This window comes from Grampus griseus (assembly GCF_964374135.1).
Source record: "Grampus griseus genome assembly, chromosome: 21".
NCBI lineage: Eukaryota > Metazoa > Chordata > Mammalia > Artiodactyla > Delphinidae > Grampus > Grampus griseus.
The window spans coordinates 10461333-10481074 of NC_139015.1; the positions used below are offsets into that span (position 1 = coordinate 10461333).

Genomic DNA, 19742 nt, shown 5'->3' on the forward strand with positions numbered 1-19742 from the left:
ACCAGGAGACCTGAAAACGCACCACAGAGCAATTCCTCTGGTTTGCATGAGCCAGCAACGTCTACTGCAAACGCAGGACCCTTCAAAGGCAGCGCTTCACTTGGAAGAAACTAATTTTAACTGCTAAGTTCCCAGCGTGAACAGCCAGCATTGTCTTGGAAGAGAAAAAACTCCATGCCATTTAACCGCCCAAACTGAAAAAATATTCCAATGCTTCTAGTAGTTAATGGACTTTGGATTGAATTTAATCTGGTTAAGTTTTACAGGAAAAAGAAAAGAGAGAAATGTTTTAATGCCTTAGAACTCGACACCTTTTCCAAAAGTGATCAGCCCCCTTTCCTGTTTGTGTCCCCCATGTTTATAGACACAATTTGGGACACACCAGCCACAACGAGCTATCGGACCACTCAAATCTGCCATTTCTCATCTCATTAGCTGTGGACATGGATTCTTCGTGAACTTGCATTAAAAACAAACAAAAAGGGGCTTCCCTGGTGGCGCAGTGGTTGGGAGTCCGCCTGCCGATGCAGGGGACACGGGTTCGTGCCCCGGTCTGGGAAGATCCCACATGCCGCGGAGCGGCTGGGCCCGTGAGCCATGGCCGCTGAGCCTGCGCCTCCAGAGCCTGTGCTCCGCAACGGGAGAGGCCACAGCAGTGAGAGGCCCGCCTACCGCAAAAACAAACAAACAAAAAACAAACAAAAGCATCTTACCCACAGGAAACCATGAGCCGTGGAAAACGAGTCTGGCTGATTCTCATTATTTAGGTAAGGCTCAGGATTATAAACGGCACATTCGATCTAAAGGGGAGAAAAAAATCAAAGGCCCGAATTTCAAATGGGACTCAGAGGAGGCCAGAGGGCACGTCTCACAGGGATGACAGCGTTCTGACATAAACCACGGCAACTCCAAAGGCTAAGAGAGGGAAAGATCGATGTATGAGTCTCAGAAATTTGCTTTTTAGAAGCAACACCTAAGTGTGCCCCGGGCAGCTGCAGCTCTGGGTTGAGGCCACACCGACAGGGCCCTCGCCTCTCCCGGGGAGCAGGTTCTGCCAGCGGGAACGGTCCCCATCAGCTGAGGGAGCTCCAGGGAAGCCCGGGTTCCAGGACTGAGTGTCGGCCAGAGACCAAAGTGAGAAAGGAAAATCCGTTTCTTCGAGAAAGACACACCCACGCGTCTCTGCAGTCTGTGTGGACACCGGCCGCAGTGCTTGGGTCCACTGCACAGCGACACCGACAAAACGCCACCCGCAGACGGGGTCTGCTTCAGCCAAGAGCGGCACCATGCCTCGGGCCACCGAAAGGTCTCCAATTATGACCACGTGGAAGCCGGGCCGCCCAGCGATGGGCACGGAGCTGCCGGACCTGAGCCGCGGGGCCTGAGCGCGGGGCCTCGGAGGAAGGCCCAGCACCGGCTCCGCATAAGCAGCCTCTGGCTTCAGACCACCACCCTCCTAAATGACTTCTACACAAACGGGCCCCGGAGGGGCCACGCCCAAGGCTGCCCCGGCGCCCCTTCCTGGTAACCGCCCGCCGCCCGTCACCTTGAACTCCTGCTGCTTGGCCACCGTCACGGGCATGTGTCCCACGAGGAGGGGGTGCCTCTCCTTCTTGATCTGATTCCCGTCGTCCTCCACGTAGAACCAGCCCAGGTGGTTCTCTTCCTCTGTGCCCGCGCCGGGGGAAGGGAACAGAGGTGGGCAACGAGCACAGCCCCGGGGGCTGGGGGAGAGTCTGGCCCCTACTTTGGGTAAGACTGGAGAACTGAGGGTTTTCCTTCTGGAAAACAGCACAGCCTCTTCTCACGGGGGAGGCTGCAGACTTGCGGCTTTATGAGGTAAGCGCTCTGCCCTGAGTCTAACGGACGCCCACCGCCCCGTTCCCGCCTTGTGGACCAGCCATCGGCTGGGGGCGGGGGCGCTGCGAACCATCAAAGCGCAAACCACCTGGGTCTGGTCTGTTTTCCTCTGTCCCTTTTTCAAACTAGCTGAGATGTTTAGATTCAAACACCAGGGACAGAGTGAGAAGTTTTCTAACATGGCACAAAACCATGGGACAAGAAAGTACGACGAAATCAAGAAATGTTTTACTACAAAGCAAGTCATCCATCTCAGCTTTGAAAACGTGACGCATCTGAAGATAAACGGGAGCTTATCCTCAGAGCCTATCCGTGTCCTTGTTCACGGGGTCACCCCGAAGCTGGCCTGATAAACCACTGAGTCATTCGGGGAGGGAGGGAGCCCTGTTCCGAGGATCACATCCCGGATGGCCTTCCTGCCACGAGCCTCAGATCACAAGGCCTATTTCTCTTCCGTATTTTATTTTCAGTTAACATTTCAGATTGTTTTGCACCTGAATGAGAGTTTTACACACACATGGACGCAGGACATCCCCGTGTCCTGAGTAACAGACCTGTGTGTGTGTAAATAACATCCAGGTATCTTATCCCACCCACCCATCTATCTAAATGTTTGCTACACAGATCAAAAGAAGGCAAGGCTAAAGGGACGTAGGGACAAGAAAATAATCAGAGCCACTCCCATCTCTGATAGAACCACAGGACTTATTTTTCATGCTTAGAGGGTCTTCAGGGACAATTCGGTCCACTCCTGTGTTTTATTTCACAGGTGAGGGGTGAGGAAACAGGCTGAGATGAGCCATCACTTTCTCATCCTGTGGGCCAGACCCTGGACTGGGTCCTTTCTCACAGGCCACAGACTCAGAGGACTTTCACTTGTGTTGAACCATCTCAACTCATATTAATGTTTTGTTATAATAAAAGTGAGGGTTTTTCCCCTACAACCCTTAACTTATAACACAAACGTCTTAAAAATCGCTGCACTAGGGTTGATTTTTCCCACGTGGAAACATTCTTTCAGGTGAATGGATGAACCTGTTGTAAAGTTTACTTCTCAGCCGTGACCTCGTCCTCTCGGGCGTGCATTTCATCACAGAAGAGGAACGGGCATTGTGCCTGGTTCGAACATGCCTCATTTAGCTGAGATCAACCGGCTCTTACCGAGGGCGAGCTTGGCCATCTGCAGGTTGTTGATCCAGGACTCCTTGATGGCGGCGGTGAAGGTATTGAACACGGCAGTGAAGAAAGTCGGCCGGCCGCACCTGCCGGGGAGAAGAAAAGACACTGCACTCCACGCAGTGGGCTCTGTCCTGTGAAACCCAATCACGGGGCCTGCCCCTCCGATACAATCCCCAAACCGCGAAGACATGCACGTCATGACAAAGGGCCCCGTTCTCGCTGCTGGCCCGGAGGCTCCCTTCCGACGTTTACTGACTTGTCCTGTTTCCCCGGGAGCTGTAACTGGATCCGACAGCAGTCGGCCGCTCTGATCTCCTCTTCCTTCTTCAGAATAAGCCTCTGTAACCCCGAGGTCCAGTCGTGGGCTACCGACTGGTTCAAATTCTAGGAAGGAGACACACAAGCACACGTAAAGGTGTTAATAAGACGGGACCATCCCGAGGGAGAGAAAAAAAGGGATGCTGAGACATGAAAAACCCAGGGAGACCAGTAACACTCATCGGATCAGGAAGAAAGCACCTTTGGGAGGCGGGTCACGTGGTGCTGGGACATTCCTAAGAGAACTGACGCTCAAGTCAGCCTCCGGATGAACAAAAGTTACACCAAAAGCGCTTCACCTTCTCCGAAATAGGAGAAAATACACAATCAGATGGATTCTTAAAGTAACATCAGTTCTTGCTTTTGACAGAACCGGGAGGGTGGGGTCCCGTGCTAACAATGACTTAGAAATTAAAAGAGAATTTGAAGCCAAGTGGCTTCGACCGTCACCTGATAGTTTCCTTTGAGGTTTCCAACCAGTTGAGTGATTTGACCGATGACATTTAAGTCATGCAGCAAGTTTTGTAAATCTTGATACAGCTGCCCCGGCCCCATGTAAACTCTGTCTGCAAAACAAGACAACAAAAAGAGCACAAATTTCAGGCGTGTTCACGCCGGGGCTTGAGGAAGGAGACACAAGAAGGGAGTCTCGTTCATCCAGATTTTTCTAAAAGTGAACGTTTTCAAGTAAGTAGATGCTTTTCCCTTTCCGACCTTTCATTTTGACGTAATTTTAGACTTTACAGAAAAGCTGCAACAGCACAGAGTTCCCTGCACCAGGTCTTGGATGTTAACCTTGTAGAACCACAGAAGCATCGTCCAAAGCAGGAATTCCCATTGCTGCAGCAACTCCAGCCAGCGCGGGCTCTACTCAGACCTCACTGGCTTCCCCGCGGAGGCCAGCTTCCCAGGGACGCGAAGGCGGGTCCCACGACGCATGAAGCTGTCACACCTCCATAAGTCTCCTCCAGTCTGCTAGGTCAGTGCCTCAGGCCATCTCTCTCTCACGACCTTGACATTTTTGAAGGACGCTGGTGAATTAGTCCATCGGATGTATCACAATTTGTATTTTTAAAGCACCGTTGATGTAATCACTATTAGTAAAAGATCCCTGGTCTCTAGAAATGACCTTTAATCGCAATCAAAGTTTCAACAACCGCGCTCTTCCCAACGCCAACCTGAGCGCCCCAGTGAGCCTTCTCTAAATGCTTTTCTAAAAGGATGGAGAGGAGGCCTGCAACGAGCTGGGTGGGTGCACAGGCTCCCAGCGCCCGCGAGAACAGCACCCACCGCTGACTTGGGCTGATCGCTTAGCCAAACGATCTAAGTCTGGGAACACATTAAGCAAACGGTTAGCACACAAAGAGTTCTGAAGCTACTGGAGGGTTTCGGGAGCGAAGTGGGTGGATGGTGAGGATGGTGACTTTCTACGCACCTCAGTGTAACTCTTGCCTGACCGGTGGAATCATCTGGAAGCCCTGTGTGAGCAGCCATCCCAGGGGGGACAGTGCAGAGCTTTGGAGCTGATTTAGAACTCTGCCTTCTGTGTCTGTAACCAAGACGATCATAAATGAATAGGTACCTGTAAAGCCTCTTTATTCTTTATCAGAGAGTAGGTAAAGTGCAAGGTTCAGACAGAGACGGCAGAACAAGAAAGAAAAGGAAGGAAGGAAAGAAAGGGCAGATTCCTCTGTGCACCTTCTGAACGCACAGGGACGCCCTGGAGGTGGGCGGATGGTCCTCGGTGTGAAAACAAGAAGGGCTTGGGCAGCCCCAGGGCAGCCGCACTCGGACTCCTGGGTCACCAGGAGCCTCCTGCCAACCCGACACACTGGACTGAGGCTGTCCACCACCCGGCAGCTGGGACCCGACAGGCCCAGCCTGTCCAAGCAGAGGGAGGGCGGGGTGGGAGCCAGGGAGGATGAGGCCCAGCGTCCAGGGTGGTCTAGAGTCACGTGTTGGAGCAGAGAGGTCGGCGGGCGCCAGGGACAGGCTCTGGAGACGGGGAAGGACAGGAAACGGGAGGTCACAGGACTGGGCCTGGTTCCTCCTTAAAGCTGCGTTCACGAGGCCCCACCAGCCCCATCCTATCTCATCAAGGATAAAACCAACGCTGCCTGAGTCACCCCATCCCCAGAGGGAGAAGTGGACTTTTCCTGGCGGGTTAGAGAATCTTCCTTATTGGGCAGAAAGAGTTTCTCTGCCTTTACCCAACGCGAAAACATCTCGAAGTTCACACGTGTGGTGAGCGTCAGAGATGCTTTATGGAAGAGCACGCTAGGGACACAAACACACAAACAGCGAGTAAGACGCTAATGAACCCAGAGGACGCGCACGAAACACCACAGCATCCACTCAAGTCACACAAGACAGAACAAAGAGCCGTCGTTCTTTTCCCAAACGTTACTTTCAGTTTAGGAAAGAATCTCTTTTTCTGGCTACATTCATATAAACAACAGATCTGCAAATCAAGATTTTTGTTGGGTGGACTTCCTACCATCTGGTCACAATGCCCAGCACCCTGGGTTTCTGGGAGCAGACGGCTTCTCACTGCGCCCGTCTCCATGGAAACCCCTGCAATTTGGCTTGAAAATTCAGGGTTTGAAAGCTAAGTGGAGTCCATGTGGCCAAGGAAACAGCAACACTGCCCAGAGACTCCCCGTGGTGCGGACTCAGGCCCCGGCGGGTGTGGACCGGCTGCAGCTCTGAGGCCGAGGCCCCTGCGTCACACCAGCCACCGAGGTGGTGGGAGAGTCCGGGCCCAGGGGTCTCCAGGCAGGAGGCGTGGCAAGGAGGAGTAAACGGGGTACGGAGACACTGCAGATGGAATCCAACCCAGAGACAGTGGGTGGTTCTGGGGTGGCGAGAGGGATGCAGGGCGGGGGCTGAGTAAACACCCCACTGAACGAGAGAGGCAGACCTGCCCCACCCAGCAGTCAGCAGGCCTCGGGACAAGCTCTCCTTTCCAGAACTTTCCTTTCATTCAGAAAAGTTTGATATCTTACAAATCAAGGACTTTTTTTTTTACCGAGGAAGAACGGACTGTTAAAAATTACACATCTTCGGGGCACAGTCTGGCGACCGGATACGCACACTTCTGTGGGAGCCTCTCTCCCACCCTCCCGCCTGGACTGCGCGGTGGCCTCTGCCCGGCAGACCAGCCGCCGCCGAGCACCCTGTCCCTCTCGGGCAGCTGCTTCCGCATGGGGAACACACTTCTCTGCTTCCTCTGATGGCGAGGCTGGTGCCTACAAAGGAGCCCGGGTCTAACAGGGAACTTTCCCTCCTTTTCCTTCCAGAATGGAGTCGACCCAAAGTCGCATCTGCAGCCGAAAGAAAGCTTGACGCCCTGCAGAGCGAGCATCAGCTCCGGCCCTGGACCCTGGGTCCAGGGCCCCTCCGTCTGCCTCAGAGCTGGCCTCACGTGCAAGATTACAGCCAACCTCATGCAGGTTTCACTTCTGTTTGTATCATGAAGAGCACCTCCTCCCTGCCCCTGAGCACCTGCTTCTTGTTTATTCTTCACACTTTGTCTTCAGCTGGGCTCACTTCTCCGGTCTTCGGTTTTATCTGCCCTTCTCCCACCCCGGCCTCTGCACTTGACTGTGGAGACCCTCCCTGCGTCCCCAGAGGGGCTCCGTCCCCCGCACCCCCTGCCCAGATGCTGCTCCCTGGAGTGTAAGGATGCTCAGGGCTCTTCCGGCTTTTTTTCTTTTTTTTAAGATTTTTTTTTTTTTGGATGTGGACCACTTTTAAAGTCTTTATTGAATTTGTTACAATGTTGCTTCTGTTTTATGTTTTGGTTTTTTGGCCGAGGACGCATGTGGGATCTTAGCTCCCGGACTTGGGATCGAACCCGCTCCCCTGGCATTGGAAGGTGAAGTCTCAACCACTGGACCGCCAGGAAAGTCCCTCTTCCAGCTTACTTTTTTTTTTTTTTTTTTTGCGGTACGCGGGCCTCTCACTGTTGTGGCCTCTCCCGTTGCGGAGCACAGGCTCCAGACGCGCAGGCTCAGCGGCCATGGCTCACGCGCCCAGCCGCTCCGCGGCATGTGGGATCCTCCCGGACCGGGGCACGAACCCGTGTCCCCTGCATCAGCAGGTGGACTCAACCACTGCGCCACCAGGGAAGCCAGCTTACTTTCAATCATGGCAGTAGCCCCCTCCCTCGTTCCTGAGCTGCTGTACCCACTGCCCCGGCTTCCCCCTTCACAGCCAGATAGCAGGGATCTCGGCACCTGTGTTAGATTTCAGCCTACAGGGGACACGCCGTAAATGCTTCAGGATGGGAAGTGACACTGTCAGGCTGGCCTTCCATTCTCTCTGCAAAGTTCCTGATGGCAAACAAGGGCCCCATTTCCAAACAGGGGCGGCGCCTGGCTCCCTGGAACTGCCATCTGTTCCCCCGCAGGCTGCCGGCAGGGGCGGGGGGCACAGGGCAGACCACCGCCGACACGCACGTCAGCGCCATGTCCACCACGGCTCTCCCTGGCCTGCGTCCCTGCCCCACGACAGGAAAGCTCCACAGCTGGACGCTGGTCCAGCCGCTCAGTGCCCCAGAGCCCAGGCCGGTCCTGTGCCCCTACAGTGTGTCTCACTGTGCGACAAAGAGGCCCAGCTACGCGTCTGGCTTTTGCTGCCCATTTTAAGGATTAAGTAACGAAGTGGAGAGCAATGGGTGCGATTTTTACAAGACGGCATGTATCAGTATTTGCACATGAAAAAGTGCTTCCCTTTAAACCAGATCTAGCTGCTTCTCACCTGTTGAAATGCCTCAGGAACCTCTCCTTGGGAAGCGTTTGCTGCTGGGTGGTGAAGGTTTCCCTTCTTGTGTACGTGACTCTCTGAGGGTCCGGCAGCTCATCCCCCCAAGGCCCCTGCGGAGCCGGCACTGTGGCCACGGCCCCTCACACCCTCCACGGCGCCCACCTGGTACAATTCCTTGCAAACTGGGGGCGCTTTAGGGCCCACTTGTGGGAACTAAATGAAGAAAACACTCTACAGCGTCACCTTATTTCTAGCAAAAGGGAAATTTATTTTCTCATAAACCCACCTCCTGAGAAAGCGTGGAGCAGGGTGAAAATAAGACGCTATTAGCACAGAATTTTGCAAAGTCAGTTCCGGGGGTTGGAAGCTTAAACCAACCCAGGGAGCCCAGCTTGCAGGGCCCTGCACTAGAGGGAAACGTTTAAGGCCATCACGTGTCACAACTCAAGGACACGGAGGGTGCAAAGCAAAGGCACGCAGCAGGGGTCACGCTGTCTCCACCGCTGAGTAACAGACCCAATCTTGCAGCACTGAGCTTCAGAACAGAGTCGTTCAAACAGCAGAACAGTCACATGAATATCAACGGGGAACAGGACTTCTAACTTAGCTGACAGGGCTTGAGTCCCGTCTTCCAGCACATTCAGAATTAGCAAACTTTAGTTTGTTAAAAACCATTTTTTTTTAATCTAGAAGGCATTTTGAAAACCATCTACTCCACACTCCCCTTTCACAGCTCAGAGCTGAAAATTAAACCCACTTTAAGGATGAGGAAACTACAGAGGCACGCGCTAAACCAGGATCCCAGGCAAACATCTGCGCCCACGGCGCTGACTGCGTCTCTGCCAGCATCGCCCCGATCTCCAGACTCGGTACCCAGAGCATCCTGTCCCCCGCCCGCCCCCCACACTGTCTGTCCACTTGGCACCTCGACTGGTAACACCCTGCACTCAACACTGGTGAACTGTGTTCACCTGTATCATTTTTTTCTGGGTTCTGCATATAAGTGATATCATATGATATCTGTCTTTCTCTGACTTACTTCACTCAGTATGACAAATCTCTAGGTCAACCAGAGGGAAAGAATCGGGGGGAAGGATAGTTAGGGAGTCTGGGATTGACATGTGCACACTGCTATATTTAAAATAGATAACCAACAGGAACCTACTGTGTAGCACAGGGAACTATACTCAATATTTTGTAATAACCTATAAGGTTAAATCTTACAGGGAAAAGAACTTGAAAAAGAATAGATACATGTATATGTATAACTGTATCACTTTGCTGTACACCTGAAACTAACACAACATTAGATTGTTAATCAACTATACTCCAAAATAAAATAAAAAGTTAAGAAGTAACATGTATCTAAGACTATTAAAAGAGTTTTGGACAACGTGAACACCAGCATGGGCAGCGGCTCTGCAAAGCGCCCTTCCCAGGACAGGTGGACCGAGAACATGTCCTCCCCGGGAGTCTCCCCACCTGGATACCTGCACCAAGACACCAGCCAGTCAAACTCCCACTGTCACAACCTGCTGATGACACAGACCTGTTAAGGGACGAATGGGCACCTTAATTCTTTCTCCTCAAGAAGCCAGCATTGCCTAAACATTAACAATCCCCTTCACTCTGCTCTCCTTTATTCCAAGAGACAGATATTCTACTGCGTTATCAGCAACTGTTTTGTTTTCCTTCTCTGACCTTAGCCTTTGTTCTCCTGGCGTCCGACCACACATGTAATGGAAACCATAAGAGTAAGAGGATCCTTGGATGGAGATGGATCCAGGGTCCCCGATTCTACAGCAACTTCTCAGGTCTTGAGGTCTATCTGCGGACCACTCAGTGGTCTCGGTCCTGCCTTTAAGGACTTAGCAGTATCACCAGTTGTAAAGCCAGAGTAAGCAGCTAGATAACCTGGAAGCAAAGTTCTCCTTAAACTCAGAATGAAGAAAAAGATGTACTCTACAGAGTGACATTTTCTTTTGACAGACAATGAGGATTACGTATCTGCATTTGCCACAGCTGACAGGAGCTCGAGATAACGTCTAGGGCCATAGCTGACAGGAGCGCGAAATAACATCTAGGGCCATAGCTGGCAGGAGCTCGAGATAACATCTAGGGCCATAGCTGACAGGAGCGCGAAATAACATCTAGGGCCATAGCTGACAGGAGCTCGAGATGATAAGATGTAGGGCCATAGCTGACAGGAGCTCGAGATAACATCTAAGGCCACAGCTGACAGGAGCTCGAGATAACATCTAGGGCCATAACTGACAGGAGCTCGAGATAACATCTAGGGCCATAGCTGACAGGAGCTCGAGATAACATCTAGGGCCATAACTGACAGGAGCTCGAGATAACATCTAGGGCCATAGCTGACAGGAGCTCGAGATGATAAGATGTAGGGCCATAGCTGACAGGAGCTCGAGATAACATCTAAGGCCACAGCTGACAGGAGCTCGAGATAACATCTAGGGCCATAGCTGACAGGAGCTCGAGATAACATCTAGGGCCATAGCTGACAGGAGCTCGAGATAACGTCTAGGGCTCAAATGCAGCAGGAAACAGTCCAGGTTCTTCCTCGCGTGTAATGTTTTACAAATTAAGTCATCCTGCTTTCTGCTTTTCGATACTGCTGACTTGAATCTTATTCTAAGTTGGCTCAGAACGAACCATAAATTAGAAGTTGAACGTGAGAACGCAGTGTTCCCTGTAACACAGCATCTACTTCATGGAGCGAAGGCATCCTTGGAGATCTGAACACAATGAGGCAATCTTGATCACAAATCCACCTTGGGATTGCTTCCACTGTAATACACACAAAGGCATTATTTTTGTTCACAAAACCAAGACATAAATAGGATTTGCTATACTTCCGAGTAATTTAAACGGATTTTTAAGAACATTTAACACACAAAATCTTCACGTTGCTCTTACTAAGTAAAATTTTAATCAATCAAGTCAACTGGGAGACCGCTTCTCCCTCCCGCCCTTTCCCACTCTGTCCCCCTCCCAAAACCACTCCTCAGCTGGTCCCTCCTTACAAAAGTCTGTGATACAGTTTGGTATTTCGATTGTTAGTTGAGACGGTATGCATGTTATTTAAACAGGAGCATGATTTTTTCGTCAGCAATTCAGGAGTTTAGGAGCACATGCTCAAGGAACTAGCATCCCAAGCAGACCACCAAACCGCAAGACTGTTAACATCAGGCAAAGAAGAAGAACAAACAATGAAAGAGACGCCCCATCAGATGGGACCCAACAGTCACCGCGACCTGTTCCTGTAAACCCAAATGAACGTGCGTGTTCGCTCAGAAAAGCTGCATCTTTCAAAAGCAGCCTCCTTCTGACCGTGTCAGAAACAACACAGTCTAAAAGGTCGTGGAACACAGGCTCCGGACGCGCAGGCTCAGCGGCCATGGCTCACGGGCCCAGCCGCTCCACGGCATGTGGGATCTTCCCGGACCGGGGCACGAACCCGCGTCCCCTGCATCAGCAGGCGGACTCCCAACCACTGCGCCACCAGGGAAGCCCTGACACACTTATTTTTAGTATTATAAATTTAAACATAAAGGCTCATTTTATATATAAAACCATTTATGGAAAGTTCCCATTCACTGTACTCTAAGTGCTCCACAATTCAGGGGCCAAGGCCAGTGAGTGAGTAAATTTAGCCAGGCTTTACTTGGATAAAAACAAAGCAAAACAAAAAGAAAACAGAAGAAGAAAGTAATGATTATGACACCAGGTTCAAAATCTAGAATCTTCAGACCGTTTAGTAACAATAACTGTATTATAAGACTGTTGGGCAAGCGCCGGGACCCTCTTCCCCCGATTCTCTGTGAAAGGCACAGGCGGGCACCACCTCCGTGGAGACCGAAGGGGAAGGGGTGGCAGAGCTGAGACCACCACCCAGGCCCACGCTCTCTCGGACCTTCTCTGCATCCACTCAATGCACCCTCCGGAGAGAGCAGGGCCCCCGCCGCAGCTGCTGGCGGGAAGCGCAGGACAGGACGCGAACCAGGAAGATGGAATGCATCCCAAGGGCAGGGCCCCCGCCCCCGGACCCTGACGGGGACAGGCTCAGAGAGGAGCCTCCCGGCTGGCACGTGTGTCCACGTGCGCCAGCCAATGTTAATAAGCACAGGCTCTAGGACCGTGTCACCCGACAGATTTACCATCTTAACCAGGTCTCCTGACACGGTGAGGGGCTGAGGACCGAGCAGGTTACATCAGAGCCAGGGCGGCCCCAGACCTGCAAGCGCGTCCCAGACGCATCACTCACTTGGCTTGGCGCCGGCCACCACTGCCAGGCTCTCGGGCGCGGGCACCACGGGACCCCTGCCATTCTCCCCCGCGCCCTCGCCGCCGCCGTATTCTATCACTTCCACGTGCCCGAGAGGGACGCTCCACTTCAACAAATACCTCTGGCCGGTCGATGTCAGGGCACCGCTGTCATGGGAGGTGCTGCAAGGGGCAGAAACCCTCGTGTCAGGCACAGCCAAGGAGTCAGTCACGGGACGCCTCATCCCTTGGAGACTCAAGAGAGACGCCTCTGAACTGCGGGCTTGGGTGCTTCTGGCGTTCCCACCAGGACTGACCACGTGGTTCCACAGTGGGTTTTCAGAGAGTATAAATATACCCAATTTTTTTTCTTTCTTTTTTTTTTTTTTTTTTTTGGTGGTACGCGGGTCTCTCACTGTTGTGGCCTCTCCCGTTGCGGAGCACAGGCTCCGGACACGCAGACCCAGCGGCCATGGCTCACGGGCCCAGCCGCTCCGCGGCATGTGGGATCTTCCCGGACCGGGGCATGAACCCGTGTCCCCTGCACCAGCAGGCGGACTCTCAACCACTGCGCCACCAGGGAAGCCCAATATACCCAAATTTTATAAGAAAAACCATCAAAAGCATATTTATAGAAAAGCAACTAATGAGAAAGGATTTGAACGATGATACGGACAGGAACCATAGCTGATTCAGGATGGCTAGAAACGGAGTTCGGTTCAGTTTCCAGCTCTGACATCTGCCTGATGTTTACAGAGAAAACCCACCCACGCGCCCCTCAGCTCCACCAGCAGTGAGTCGGGGACCCTCCCTGGACCCATGCAAGTCACAGGATGAGAGGCTGAGCTCTGCATACACATCTGTCCAGAGTGAAGGGGAAGCGAAGGCATCCGCTCACCGAGACACAGACCGCCTGTGACCACAGAGCTCCCCGCGGGGCCATGCATCTTACTGGACGCTGACCTACTGGGCGCTGACCTACTGGGTGCTGACCTGCCGGGCGCTGACCTGCCGGGCGCTGACCTACCGGGCGCTGACCGTGGCGCACATGAGCACGTCATTCAGCATGAAGAGCCGGCGCTCCTTGGTTTTCACGATCTCCCCCCGGTCGTTGTAGACGGTTTCTACCACGTCGTCGGAGCGGACGAGGTAGCGACTCCCGCTGCTGAGAAGCTGGACGTTCAAAGACCACCGAGAAAAAGAAAAACAATGAGAATGAAGCCTGGCAAAATACACGAGCAGACAACGTCAAGGTTTTATAGATTCTTTCTTCTCTACAGATAATCCTTATATTCCCAACCACGCTTCGTGCACGTACAGTATAGAGTTCAAAAAGTGGCTTTTTTTTTAAGGAATCTACACAGTGGCAGGGATCTAACTTCCTGACGTGAGCAGTTTCTCTGGCTATGAGATGCTCACGCAGCCACGGGGGCTCCGCTGGTTTTCACCCGTCACTCGATGTGCTCTCTCTCTCTCAGGGACTCCTCGGAATACACGCTCCGATCCTTACAGACGGTCGCCCCAACCTTTCTGTTACTCAGGACGCCGTATCAACCGGGAATGTCTGGGATTTTACTTTTCCCACGGACAGCAAACTGAAGAAAACCTCCTGACTGCTCATGGTTTGCCACGTTTTACTTCTCTGGGCCAAACAGAGGACTCTTGGTTCTCTGGAAAGAGGCTCCATATTTACTAGTGAAGTGACATAGGTCATACAGAACTCATTTTGGCCGTTCAGCCCAGAAGGAAATCCGGAGTCCTCGGCCCAGACGTCCACACGGGCCGGCCGACCTCACGGGGGTGAGGCTGCACCCTCACCAGCGCAACGGTAAGCAATGCGTCACCTCTGAGGGCCCTCGGACTGTCGGGGGTTCCCAGACATTCGGGTAGCATGGGAAGCAGGATTTTAAACAACATGGGCCACCTGGAGAATATCAGCGAAGGGAATTTTCTGCCTGTAAAAATTCCTGTACAAATCCTTTGGAGAATCAGGGAAAACCAAAGCTTAAAACATATGACAATAAAGTTCTTGTAGTTACATCACTGGATGTCAGTATCCAGTAGGAAAGTACCCCTGCTGACAAAACAGAATTATTTAACACGGCTCATATCCATTAACCTCTTCCTGTGGACTAGAGCTTCAGATAAAAACGGCAAAGCCTACGTGAAACTGGATTGTGGTGGCAGGAAGGTGGCTTTGTAAACAGGAAGCTGAGGTACAGCTGTGCTGCGGAGCGGCTTTCATGCTGTGTCCTGCGTCCCTTCTTCATGATAAATACAGCCCAGTCCACGCACCGTGGACACAAGTAAGAGTGCACGTGAGTGTCTGTGCTTCAAGTAGGACTGGGATGAAACGCTGCATCGTGAGAGTAAAATCCGGCTGAAAGAGTGGCTCTTAACCTTTTTGGGGTCCTGGGTCCATGTGAGGACCTAGTCAATCTGCGAGCCCCTTTCCTGAGAAAACGCACAGACTACGAAGGCTCTGTGCGCACCGTGCAGCGTTCGTGACCCCGAGGCTCGCCACGGACCCTCAGTCAAGAACTCTGGGCCAAGGGACTGGCCGAGAGGTTCCAGGAGGTTAGTGATAAGTGGCTCAGAGGGCGAAGGCTCGTTAGCACGAAGCAGGGCAGCCTCAGCACAGAGAGGAAAACTCCCCACCTTGTTCAGGTACCGCTCATTTATGGCTTTTGCGATCTGTTTGATTTCGCAGCGTTGATCAGCGTCCCTCTTCCTCTCGTTTAATTTCTCCGCCAGTGTCTCGAGCTCCGTCAGCGCCATCTGGAGGGGCAGCCGGTCGGGGTGTCCTCGGGGCGTGTTCTTCAGCATGTCCTTGAGGAGGAACAAGGCAGAGGGGAGGCGGACGTGTGATGCGGGGGTGGCAGCAGCGGGCGGTCACCGCGCACCCCCGCCGACAGCATCCCGCGACTCTGGCAGCCGGAGGCTGGCCCTGGCATCCGCTGCTTCTGGGGAATAAAGTAAGCCCTGGGAAAGGGTAACAAACTCAGTGAGTCACAATCTGGCTGAACGTTCAAAGCTCCTTTTGCAAAAACAAAACTGCCTTATTAAACGGGGATGGGAATGGAAACAAGACACCATTTTCCAGGAAGGGATCCATCCCTGCGGCGAGCTCGCCAGGACCTCAGAAATCTCTGCTCTCTGGTAACGGTCAGGCTGCTGTTCTCAGCGTGAGCCAGACCAGTGGACCCACAGACGGCCGGAGTCCCCTTCCCGCTGGTGGGTCTGCGTCCTGAGCGCCCAGCTCTGAGCCGTTGGTTCCGGCGGAGCGCGGCGGCCCTGCAGGAGCACAGCACAGGCACCAACGGCACCGCGAGCGTGGTGAGAGCCAACTCCAGGCTCTGAGTCAACTTTCGAGGGGGACGTCTACGCACCGGGTGCAGTCACCTTGCCGGCTTCGCAGAGGAGGGCGAGCCAGACCGAGGCCTCCCTGCCCGGGCCACCCGGCCCGCCCGCCCCCGGGAGCTTCAGCAGCCCTGTCTTTTTAAGCTTCCTGTTCTCTTCGGTCTGGAAAGAACTCGCCTAACGATCGCATGTTCCCCGTCTGAATGAACAACACACACTGCTCCACGCAATGGTTTCCCTGTGAGCCACGTCAAACCCTACAAGCAGAATGAATCATCTTCGCAGGAGCTCTGGTACCAGCAGCGCAGCTGGGTCGCGCCCGCCCGGATCCCAGCACCATCTGCAGAACCAGCGCCGCACGTGGACGGACAGCTGAGCGGAGGAACGGGGGGTGCGCGGCGGCTGCCAGGCTGTTACTTATTGGGGTACAATACGGGGGAGAACACGGGAGTCGGGATAAAGACAGAGCCTCCTGGGGGACCACGTGGTGGAAACCGGCAGCCCAGAAAAGCCACGGCCACAGCCTGATCCCGAGCTCTGGGGGACGGCTATAGGGTCATCGCAACTACAGGTAACAGGCCCCGAGAGCCAAGGAGGGTCAGGTGTGGTGAGACGAGGAGAGGCAGGGGAGCGGCCGGGGGTCAGAGGCACAGGCCCCTCCACGCCATCCCCCTTCGCCGCCCCCTCGGCGCACGCAGGCGCAGCAGGGCTCGGAGCTCGGCGGGAGGGAAGCACCTGCCCATCTCCCACCCCGTTCCTCTCCAGGACCAACTCCCAGGAGCATCTTACCCGCAGAGCAGGGTCCCTGCACACGGACCTGTAGGTATCTCTGAAGTACGGAAATACAGAAGTACAGACACCGCCCCTCTGACGCCGACTGCGTTCTCCTGGGAACCGGCCCTGCTCTGTCTGAGCCCCCTGCCCCTGAGAACTGCCTGTGCTCAGACCACAGGAAGGACTGAACACCTGCCCACGGGAACCGCATTCACACAAACCTGGGACCAGCCGTCTGGGTGCTGTGCCGCCATCAGGCCGGGGTGAAGGCTGTTTCCTGCCCTGGAGGGTCGGGGGCGTGGGAGGGGACGAGCCGTACAGGAAGCTCTAAGGGACCCGGGAAGGGCCAGGCCCAGGGGCCGCGTCTGTCCACGAGGACGTGTGCTTAAACCAAAACCCTGGAGTCTATCGTAACTGGATTCGGACTTTAAGAATTTTCATCTGTTTCTGCTCAGCAAACTGAAACATTTAGAGGGAAGTAAAAATAAAAATAAAAGGAAAGAGCAAACTTCTTACAAGAACCAATTTTTAAAATTTGGAACCGTGTGACGGGCGGGCCCAGCGAGGCCTCAAGGCCTTTGACGCACCCTCCCTGTCCCTGGGGATGGTTTCACGGTTCATCTTTCATCACTTTTAATGACTAGGGAAGCCAACAAGTCGCCTGATTTAACTCTAGAAACGAGCTGAGTGTTCACTGAGAAACCGGAAGAGGCGGAGGCCACTGCAGACCCTCCTCAGAAATAACCGATTCAAACGCCCTGACGCTCATCTAAGGAGGGTGAGCCCTGAGCCCGCAAGGCGCACGGTCCCAGGTCTTGGGGGCCTGACAGCACGTCACACGGCAGGGCAAGGCCTTCCTGATCCGACGATGCTTTATGTCTGCACTCAAAGCCAGCTCTACTCTTTAGATCAACGCACGTACCTAACTGAGAACTCTTAGTCTAAAAAAACGTACGGTCGGAGTATCTGGGAAATCTCTCTGCGCAGCTCCCGCTCTCCAAGCAGCGGGTCGGCTCTGCGGCTGACCGGCAGCTTTCTGGGCCTGCCCCTCCCCACTGGGCACACACCTGACCCCAGAGCAGGACCCTGGACATCTTGTGTCTACCTGCCTGGTGACCAGCCCGCCTCCCCCAGGGCACGAGCGCGTGTGGTTAATGAAAACTCACTCGGCTTTGCCCCCGTTCAGGTCCCTGGCCCGGGGCCCCTACAGCCCTCGGAATTTCCTGAGGGATGGGGGGAGGGGCATGTGGTGTTCATAACAAGTCCCTCTCACCCCCCCAGAGTCTATGCTGACGAGGGGGGGTCCCGACGGGCCCAGGAGAGGAGCTCAGCACGGGTGGGGGCCAGAGGGACCGGCAGCTGCAGGCTGGGGTCTCGCCGCCCCTGGCCCTGCCCTGATGTAAGCAACCTGGGAGCGGGGAAAGCTGAGAGCCTGCCGTCTCCACGAGGAGACGCTTGGACACGGAGGGACGGACGACGGCACGACGGGACCACTGGCCGGATCGCGCAGGAGGCCTCACCTGGAGCAGGAGGATGAACTGCGGGAACCTCTGGATGGGCTTCATCATCAGGCTGTGCAGCGTGACGCGGTCGGGGCTGGCCTCCTGGCACTGCTGCGGGGGACAAAGGGCCGGCACTCGCGGCTCCCGCCTGGACGCCGCCCCGGGGGGAGCTCGCCCCTGCTCCCCTCTACGGAGAGGCTGCCTCCAAACCTGCTCCAAACACCTTCTACACCTCACACACCGCCAGTGCACGCTGACGTCATTCAGGCTGCGGCGAGCCCGGGCTGGTTTCTGAACTGAAAGCTTCAATGTTTTTATTTGATGTTTTAAGAGCCATTTATGAGCTGATTTCAATACTCTAAGAGTCAAACTAGTTTCTAAGATTCTACAATCACAACAAAGTGCAGCTCCAAAAAAAAAAAAAGAAGAAAGAAGAAGAAAGTGACAGAATCCCAAGTTGGAGTAGCACGGGCCTCTAAAGGCACCCGCCCTGCACCTGGGGCACAGTCCCTGCGGCTGCCGCGGCGTGTCCTGCATTGGGACAAACCTCCCCACTTCAGCCCTCGCTCTGCCGTGGAGATTCGGGGTGTGGCTGGGGCGTGTCCGTGTCCTGGCAAGTCTCCCCAAGGGAGGCCGGGGGGGGGAGGGAGTCCAGGGCCAGGCGCCCCCTTCCCTCCGCAGGAGAGGCTTCTCTGGCAGGAGGGGACACCCCAGGCTGACCATTTACAAACTGGGGAGGAGTCCCCAGCTCTCTCCAGCTGAGGGGCCACGCGGTGCGGAGCCCAGAGCCCGGCTTGACCTCGTGGACACCAGGCGCCTGGGGTAGGACAGGGGACTGGATGGCCTGCCTTCCTAGGCCGCCGGGGGCTGGCGGCCTGACGGTGGGGCTGCGGTGGCCTCCTGTCAGCTACTGTCGGCACCAGCAGGACCACAACAAACTCCTCAGAAAAAGTATACTTTAGGTCGTCCCGTGTTTCCTTTCTCCTGCTGTGACAGGGGAAGGCCAGAGTGCCGACCGCAGCTTTCCAGAGTGGGGTCGATCTAAGGACGGGCCACCTCCACCCGGGTCCTGCCTCAGTGGGAACCACCATATCACATGAGAGGGAGGGGGTATAGCTCAGCCTAAATAAGTCTTCACCCTGGGCGAGGACACCCCCCAGGGTTCACTGTGCAGGTGGCAGAACCTTCCAAGAACACAGTTCACGTAACAGGAACAGGCTTTGGTCCCAGGTCATAATGCAAACTGGAGCCTCAGGCAGATGAGACTCTGGCCCCGGCCCGGCCCCGGGACTCAGTATCTGAAGGGGAACTTTATCCTGGTTCCACGGGCAGAGAGCCCTCTGGGCATGTTTACGTCCCAGCCTCGCTGATTCAATGTCACCCATCGACACCCGATGTCAGAGGAGGAGCGGACCATGCAGCCCCCCTACCCACCGCGGGGGCTCATCTTTAGGGGGTCTGCTCACTGCCTGACCCAAAGAAGCCACGGAGCCCCCGACCGACTCCAAAGCCCCCTTCTGTTACCCCTAACGCTGTGCTGAGCAACAGCTGGCCGCTTGGTTTGGGGTCTGATCTCCACTTCCTGACCCCTCCCATCTATCCACATATGTCTAAGGATGTGCAAATGAAGGTTATTTTCAAAGAGCTATGCTGTCACTAGAAACTTCATCATCCTTTCCAGCCCTGATCCAACACCTA

The 19742-nt window shown here is 54.4% G+C and overlaps 1 protein-coding gene across 1 annotated transcript in view; it reads right to left on the reverse strand.

Moving 5' to 3' along the window:
• Positions 1-19742, reverse strand: part of ARHGEF10 (Rho guanine nucleotide exchange factor 10) — a gene marked incomplete at its 5' end in the record, with an annotated part of 88723 nt that overhangs the window by 22576 nt on the left and 46405 nt on the right. The window contains 9 exon segments of the mRNA XM_082680255.1: positions 714-800; positions 1547-1668; positions 3022-3122; positions 3296-3423; positions 3808-3923; positions 12410-12591; positions 13436-13581; positions 15067-15237; positions 18063-18155. Coding sequence (XP_082536381.1) covers positions 714-800; positions 1547-1668; positions 3022-3122; positions 3296-3423; positions 3808-3923; positions 12410-12591; positions 13436-13581; positions 15067-15237; positions 18063-18155 — 1146 coding nt within the window.